This window comes from Acanthochromis polyacanthus, chromosome 19 (genome assembly GCF_021347895.1).
Source record: "Acanthochromis polyacanthus isolate Apoly-LR-REF ecotype Palm Island chromosome 19, KAUST_Apoly_ChrSc, whole genome shotgun sequence".
Classification (NCBI taxonomy): domain Eukaryota; kingdom Metazoa; phylum Chordata; class Actinopteri; family Pomacentridae; genus Acanthochromis; species Acanthochromis polyacanthus.
This window is the reverse complement of record NC_067131.1, coordinates 3775101-3783914: the sequence shown is the minus strand read 5'-3', so window position 1 is coordinate 3783914 and position 8814 is coordinate 3775101. Positions and strand designations below refer to the sequence as shown.

The 8814-nt window shown below is 44.5% G+C and overlaps 1 protein-coding gene across 4 annotated transcripts in view; it reads left to right on the top strand.

The window, feature by feature from the left end:
• Nucleotides 1-1132: 1132 nt before the first annotated feature.
• The window catches only part of srcap (Snf2-related CREBBP activator protein), a 47813-nt gene continuing 40131 nt past the window's right edge, over nt 1133-8814 (top strand). For 2 of the 4 annotated variants that reach the window (XM_051939008.1, XM_022194532.2), the window contains exons 1-4: nt 1133-1363; nt 4465-4541; nt 4869-8026; nt 8665-8706. In XM_051939008.1, coding sequence (XP_051794968.1) covers nt 5108-8026; nt 8665-8706 — 2961 coding nt within the window. In that variant the 5' untranslated portion in view covers nt 1133-1363; nt 4465-4541; nt 4869-5107. Of the gene's footprint in view, nt 1364-4464; nt 4542-4868; nt 8707-8814 lie in introns of all 4 variants that reach the window. The other 2 variants (XM_022194533.2, XM_022194534.2) reach the window with 2 other exon arrangements.

Genomic DNA, 8814 nt, shown 5'->3' with positions numbered 1-8814 from the left:
ATTAAGAGTGCAAGTAACAAATAGTTTTATTATAGGCTAATATGGCCACTCTTCCATTAGTTAATTCATCAATCGCTGTCCGTAAATCATCTGAAAGTAGTAAAACATGTGAATCGCAACTTCTCAGAGTACATTCTGACACATTGGCACTCCTATATTTAGTTTATTGGAAGAAAACTAGCTCATATTTACATTTTAGGAGCTGTAACCAGGGATTTTTTGAGGGGCATTTTGTTTCTTCTCTATTCAATTTAGCATTTAATGCATTTATACACACAGTCAGGGCTGCAAATAATTATTTTTCATTGTTTAATCTGATGACCATTTTCTCAGTTATTTTTGAATGTGTCAATGTATCGGATATTCAGTTTAGGAGTAGAGAAACCTGAAATAATTCACATTTAAGAATACAAATCAGTGGATTTAGAGTTTCGTTCCATAATAAATTATTAGCATAGTTGCTAATTACCTTAATTGAACAATCGCTCAATCCTTACAGCTCCATAGACAATCTAACAAATAATCATTGACACTTGAACGTCTCTTGGGATCATTAACATATAAAGAAGCCACACAGGTGATATTACTAACACTACATTTAAAGGGAATGAGCTGCTCTGCTTTAAAAGCCTGTTCTTAATTAGTAGCAAGCAGACTTCCATGTCAGAAAGCCTAAACTGTTGGTTAAATGTGTCAAAAATAGGAAATCACGCATATATATGTTACAAATCAGTTATTTTAACATGATTGTGATAGCTCATAGTAAGAAAATGGTATGTCATATAAAATAGAACTATAGGGATGTATATATGTTGTGTATTACCTAAGTGAGGAAAGGAAATTATTGCAGAAACTGTTGTGAGCACAAGTGGCAAAAATATAAATATATCTGTTATTATAAAGTGCCATGTTCATATTAATAGAATTAGTACAATATGTAAAGTCCCGATTTAATATCACTATTTTGCAAAGTAAACCTCTGGTAAACAAGTAAAAATTAATGATTTATGATATTCGCTCACCAGCACCGGTAAATAACGTGCAAACTATCAGAAATGTCAAAATTTCAAGTGGCGCGCTTGACCACATCTCGCGAGATTTCCGTGCGTTCTGTACTTTGTCAGCAGCAGCGGTCCTCCACCATTTCGCTGCGTAAAGTCTCCTCCCCGCGACCGCTACATTCTGCGCCGAAACCCAGTCTCTCCCGGTCCGTATTTTAACTTCTTCCCACAGACCTAGTGGTACCTCGTTGGGTACCGGGAGGCAGTTTGGATTACTGGCATCACGGATTGAGTGCGATTTTGCGCGGATGACGACTCCTTCAACGAGAATTTAGTAAAAGAAAATTGGTCGGAAATTTCAGGTAGGTGGGAACTTAAGATGGCGGCCTTGAGAGGGAGGGGGGCAAGGAGGAAGTAATGGGGGACTTGAGGGGGGCTCAGACTGACGAAAGGACACAATAAGACTGCATTACACTTGGTGGTATTTTTTGAAGCGTATTGCGTTAAAATATTTCAGACATTGCAACGAACTAAAAGGACACCGACACACAAAGCTGTAACGCGATATGAATGCTAATGTAAATTGTGTTTAAGGAAATAAATTACTGTTGAACTTTCATTTCCGTACCGTCGCTTCCAAAGAGCCAGCAGTGGGACCTTGGTAGTCCCCCTAAATCCCCCGTGTAATCATTGCAAAATTTATATGGAACTTTCAAACATTCTTTTTTGCTCTTTTCCATATTTACGCCGAAAGTAATAGCTGCCGGCGCTCGAAACTGAATAATTTTTGCTAATTAATTTTCTCTAAAACAGATTTGACCCCACGCAGTGACGTCACGAGTGATTGTCCCCCCCTCAGTAAGTGCCTGCAGAAGCGGGTTTTAAATGCGACTTTCCGATGTCTTTTTCGTGTGCCTCGCCGCCGAAAGCGACTTAATCAAACGTATCGGCACAAAACGGGGCTGCTTTTGGAGCTGCGAGCATTACATAACTGCGGGTGGGATGGGGCGCCTGCGCATCAAATGAACGCACCCTGTACTAACTCTTGTAGCTCGCTAGTTAGCAAGCAGGCTTTCTCCCCCTCGTTCACAGTGCCACCCAAGCACAGTGTTATTGTAGGAGCTAACGTTGGCTAGCTCAGCACACGAACTACCCAAACCGGTAAACAAAAAAGAGCCGTTGAGGCGTCAACCTCCTTTTTAAATTCCTTGTTAAATGTGTGTATGTGTTGTAGCTTCATTGCCACTCGGAGATTTCAGCTTTGTAGCTACGCAGCCAGCTAACGCTAACACATCCACCGATTAAAAAGACTACGATCCCCTCCCCTCCTCCCCAAAGGTAGAGGTTTGTGTTCGGGTCGGTGCGGCGACAAGAAGTCACAATGGAGAAGGAAGGAAAAAACCGTTAACGTTCATCTTGAATGACCAGAGGCCCGCGCGCTTGGTCACCGGCTTTTAGCTTCGAGAGCGCGTGCTGCAGGATTCCCAACATCTTCCTGTGGGCGACTGCAGCAAAACGCAACTTGGAGCTTTTTTAGCTAGCAGAGCTGCTCGTTTTACTGTCGCCCCTCCACGGACTGTTATTTATTTATTTTTATTTTTTAATTACTGCTGCAACAGAACCAAACACAGCCACAGAGAGCAGCTACAGTCCTAGCAGGAGTTGGCTAGCCTCGCTATCCCAGTGTTTCTCTCGTGACGTGACACCCATCCTACCCCACACATTGGGATATTTTTGTTTACTAATTGACCATCTATTAAGGATAAACCGCACGCTTTAGCTGTCAGGGGGCTTTTTTGCACGTTGTGGTCTCAGCCCAGCCTCCGGAAATATGTCCATCCTAACATGCTAACCTGCACCACTTGCAAGTTATTTCAGAGTAAAATGAGTGTAAAATGTGAGACTGTGCTGGAGGCAGAGTAAGGTCATCCCACTTTGTTTCTGTGCTCACATTAATATATCACAGAGTGCACAGTGATATTTGCATAGTTGTAGATGTAAATGCATGACTTGGAAATGCTTGTTTTCATTTGCATGCATGCAAGTTTATTGGAAAAAGCAAATCATCATAAACAGGTGATGTTACCTGGAAAGTGCTGCACAAGCAAAGGTGAAATTCACACGTGCAAAAAAAGAGATACAAAATTATTTAAAGCATCACAAAAATAAGAAAACAGTACAGTACAAAGTTGAAAAAAGTAAACGCTAGTTTTCTTAGAATTAAAACAGTGGAAAAACACAAATGACGAGAAAAATGATGATGTAATAGATAAAATATACAATGAAATAATAAGAGTGCAGAATAATGTTATTGCTAGTTCAAACTAGACTTTATGAAATACAGCTGATTAATAGTTGTGGAAAAAACTTTTAAAAATGGCGACATTTGGGACAAATCCAAGAGAAGCTGGTTCCAGAAGTGGGCAACTTATCGACTTAACATCATTTCACCTCGTCCAGTCAGCACTCCAGGCATCACTAACTGACTGCAAATTTAATTTAATAGCAATTTAGGTGACTGACCCTTTAAATGGTCCAGGAGAAGAGATGCAGGTGCTGGTGAGGGGGAGAAGTTGTCCCATAATACCCCAAATAAATAACAAGAGCAGAAATATAAAGGCAGCATGCAAATAGTCTTTTCTGTGGTGTTCAAGTGGTGACAAATTCCCAACCACAGAGTCGATCCTCACCCCAGTCAGGTGTGGCTTTGAAGGACGGCGATCAAATAGCAGGTCCAGACACTCCTTTGACCAGCAACTATAAAAGACCACCTTGAAATGCAGCTTTATTCAAATAACACAAAGCAACAGATGATGAGAGAAAAACAAAAACGGGCTGATCAACATGTTGGATGCACCACGTCAGCTAGGACTGTAGCAAGGCTCTGGTAGAAAGTTCTGGTTTGACATATCCGATTAAGAGATCCTATCCCCTAAAATGTTCACTAAACGTCATCAAGCTCATTGTAAAGAGTAGGACGATATTCCACAGCAGCAGCATCGACAAGCTCAGTAATTTTATGCATCACAAATGTATGACTCATTACTGACTTTTGATTTTTGGTCTTTGACCTCGCACTCGTTTTCCCCATTATCATTATAAATGTAGTGCATACTTGGTTGTTTCACGATGTGCATTCTGTTTGAACAGCAAATACTTGTTCCCGCACTTTGGAAAGAATGAATAGTATTTGATAAAATATGACATAACGCATTTATATAAAGAAGAAACGTGATCCTGGGCTAACGGTAAACCCTTACGTGCTAGGCTCAGACCTAAGGATGCCAATGAAGATGATTTCAGCTTTCACTCATTTTTACAAACCCTGCAGCACTAATTATTGTCCTCATGGTCTTTGTGCAGTGTTGCAAGAACAATAGCTTGCTTCATTAATGTTTTTAATTGTGAGATGTAATTGCTCAGTAATAAAGTTAACGTTCCTTTCTGTGTTTTGCTTCCTCAGAATATGTGGAGGGGACCGTAATTTCAGCATCCTGGAAGTAGAAAGCACAGAAGATCTGTGTCTCACACCACAGACAGGTGAGAAGCTGTTGCTTTCTACACGCATCCGATTAGATCTGGCTGTAATATTATATCCGCCATTTGATTAGAACTTGCTTATGAAGTGTCTTTTGGCATTTTAGTTCACTGTTTTCTGCACAAATTCGCATTGCTTTGCATCTTTTGTAAGTTCCTGAGTTGGACAGCAAGTAGACGACGAGAAGAATACAGTGTCCTGCATTTGAATTACAAAAAAATAGCACATTTGACTGCCTACCTTACCTCCAGTAGTTATTTTTTCCTGCACCTGTCAACATATAACCCACTTCATCCAGACACATTCTTAATAACCTGTATCGCCCACAGGTGCAGTGTGTAGTCGGGGCAGCACAGAGGAAGGAAGCTCTGGGGAGGAGGCGGTGCGGCAGCACGCCTCTCCGGCTGTGGATGTGCTGGGTGGCAACCCCCAGGCTGCACAGAATGTGGCTGGGGAGTCACCTCGGCATGCCCCGCAGCCGGTCGCAGCTGCCCCCCGCCCAGTCCCTCCGTTCACCAATCCGTCCGCTGTGCCATTGCCGAAGAACAGCAGCTCAGCGTTCCCCGGCATGGAGAACGCCCCTCCAACCAGCTTGCCTGAGACTCTCCAAGTCAGCAGCGACTCTCAGGACGTCATCTCAGAAGAGGTCCTCGCTGAGGAGAGCGTTGCCGAAGTTGACGGAGTTGCGAGATCCTTGCCAACATCGCTCATTGAGGACTGTAGTTCCTCTACTGAGATGCAAAGGCTTCCAGCTCCCCTTTGTCCTCCTCTCGCCTCACAGATTGACAGCACAGTGCAAGAGCTGCAATACGGGTCACAAACTGGTAAAGAGAAAAGCCACTCGAATACTCAGACGAACCAGATTCAGCCACCTAGAGACGGTGCTGGACTTGTGCTTATTACGGGGACAAAGGAGACACAGGCCATCACCTTGGAATATAAACCAGAGACTGGAACAAATATGGAACTTGGTGGAAAAGAGCACACAGGTGGAAATATTCTCCTGCAGCCCCAGTCCCAAATCTATTTCACAGTCACATCTCCCTCGGTCCCACAATCAAGTGTTGGTTTTAAAGTCACCGCAGCACATGGGGCTCTGGGGCAGTCTGACAGGGGTTCACTTGTCCACGCAAATCAAGGCAGCCATATACCTCCATCAGGTGCTGCGAAGCAGGCAGGCGGTCACCAGGACTCAAAACTGTCTGCGCTCCATCTATCCTCAGCTGAAAATAGAGAGATTAAACAAACTTACCTGTCAAAAACACAGCCGAAATTCATCAAGGAGATCTCAAATGATGCCAGAGAAATACAGAACACAAATTCTTTGGGATCATTTGAGACCTTTGAGCCTGTTGAAGCACTTGTTGACGCTTCTCACAAAGAAAAACAACCTCATTCAGCTGAAATACTTGAGACCCCAAAGGCAAGAGAATCACTTCCTGGAAAAGGAAGCTCAGTGTCCAGCAGTAACGAGGGGATCCACAGTCCCCTCGAAGAAATGCAGGTGGAGAGTAGTACGAGGGAAGAACAAACTGACACGACCACCTCCTTGTCTGACACCACAATGCTGCCAGAGTGCTCCTCCTTACAGGAGAGTTCCTCAAAACCCTCCACTGCGTCCCCCCTGTTTGACACAGGTCTAGTTGTCTCGCTGCAGTCAGGGGAGGTTATTAAAGCAGGAACATCTCATACCTCTGATCAAATCCCCACAACACAGACATCGCTGATTGCCGAGCTTGTGCACACTGCCAATGCTCAAGAAATAGTAGTAGTCAGAGAGGAGGCTCATATCAGTGGGGACTGGTCTAACATGCACCTGAATCAGAGTTACCTCCTACAGCGAGAAGATGGAAGCGTCTGTGAAGCTGCCATTGTTAACGAACTGAGCTCTGAGCTCTCTACTGGGGAACCAAAGCTGTATGAGGAAAGTGTTCAGGCAGAGATGGAGTTAGACTCGCAACCTGTGGAAGTGTACCAGTTTTGCGGCCTGGTGGAGGAGGTTGCAGAGGAAACTGTCTGTGCCAGTAGTAGTGCGCAGATGCCTCATTCTCCAGGATACGAGGTGAACCTATTCAACGCATTACTAGAAAACTCTGAGGAGTACACTATCAAAGAGGACCTCGAAACAGCTATCCACACAGTCGGTGAAAGTGGCACCATCATAATTTCCCAGCAGCCTTTGCCTTCATCAAGCGATCTAAATCAAATACAGGCTTGCTCCAACAATAATTCCCATAATTTGTCCATACAAAACACAAGAGTAGCTGCAGTTGAACAGCATTTGGTGTTAGATGCTAACCAAGCTGTTGAAGTGGCAAACTCAAGTGAGGTTTGTTTAGTTCAAGTAGCTGCTGTTGCCTCTGACTCATTCACTGTTGAACAGTCAGACACCAGTGCACAAATCGGGACACATTGTTCACGGGTCAGTGCAGCAGTCTCAGACCAAACAGAGGTAAACGACTCTGCCATAATTCAGACAGTTCTCCCAAAACAGGAAACGGAAGCAACAGCTGCTTCATTATCTATCTTATCCCCAGTGGTTACCGTTTCTGGCGAGGACATGGGGGTACAGTCGCCCGTTGCTGTTGCAGTGCACGTTTCTCATGTAGAAAACCGGCCTTCCCTAAATCAGACCCCAGGAGTCACTGTTGTAAGTGCCACAAAGCCTAAGGTCTGTGTTTCTTCTCATGAAGGGACCAAAGAAACCCCTGCTAGGACAGAGACTCCATCACAGAGCATTCAGAATGTTGTTGTGCCCACAGAAACCAAACCAGAGGCTTTTCGCACCGTTCACTCTGGTATAAATCCAAAGCTGCTCCTTCTCAAACCGGGAGAAACTCCTCTCCTGAAACACCCACCCTCCCTTTTGGCACAGGTGTCCAAGCAGCAGAATGCGGCCGGCAAATTGGCCAATGCCCACAGCTCTTGGTCTGGCACCGTGTCTGAGGAGTGCCTTCCCCAAACTATCTCAGCAGCAGACTCTTTATGTGCTCCTGTGGCTCTCAGCAGCCAGACGGATCAGACGCAGTGCTCTGTCAATAAAACTTCGGTGGCAGCAGCTCCTGTCAGAGTGCAGCAGCCTGCTGTGAGCCGCAACATTTCTCTCCAACTTGACCAAGCTGCATCTGTCACCCCCACAACTCCAGCAAGCAAATCTGAGGCCTTAACTGTTACCAAAACAGACCCTGATTCTCAAGATGTTGTCGGGCCTACCGATGCCCCCCGACTCGCTACGCCTCGCGCCCTTGACACAGCGACGGCAGCGGAAACGGAGCAAACAGCCACGACTTCCACCGGTCCCCAGGAACATGTTAGCCAGCCTGACTCCATGTATGTGGAGGAGGAGAGCGAGGACATGGAGCAGGACGAACCGGCGGGAGAAACCGAGGCTCAGGAGGCCACTTCAGGACAGGTTAGCAGTCCAGAGGAAGGCAGTGATGAAGAGCCTGACAAAAGTGACATGACCACCCCCAGCTCATCACACAAGGTATTTTTTATTAACGATCACTTTAATAAATCGTCTTATCAAAGACTGAGAAAGCTACAGAGTGGGGTAAAGAGATGAAAAAGAGTTTTGACAGGATTGTGGGATCGAGGCCGTGAGCTTCATAATACTGAAGACTTTGTCCTTGAAGGTAAAGGAATTATGTCAGACTCCACTAAAAGAGGGCGTAGCTGAAGTGAAAATGTTCATGGGCGTCTTATTAACAGCTACAATATGATTAAGATGATGATAAATTGTGGTTATTGCTGTTTTTGCTTTGTTATCTGAGTGATATATTGGATGAAACTGAAGCGTACGTGCAGTGAGAGTTCACCAGTGCACAGGTTGTTTTACTTTTCTGAAAACACAACATTTATGTGCCGCACTGTGTAGATGTACTGTTGACGTAATCGTCTTTAAGTCAACGCTGCACCTGGAGAGTATCATTAATTTTTCACCGTAGCTAAAAACAAAAGCAGAACTAATTAACACACCGTGATCAGGTACACCGGCATGTTTCTACTGTCGTCACTCTGCATGAAGTCCATCTTAATGTACCTCGTGTGAACAGTGTTTTTTTTGCTATGTAGTGATTTATTTCTTTTAAGTTGGCCGCATGCTAAGCCATGTGTGTTTTCCAGCATGGACAGAGCAGGACAGACAGAAAGGCACTGTTCCTGAAGGTAAGTGGTGGTTGTCAGACACCCAGATAGGCTTACTGTAGCAGGACATTCATGAGCACATCCTAGCCAGACACTGTCACTGTTAATTAGGTGGAGAACTTAAACTCA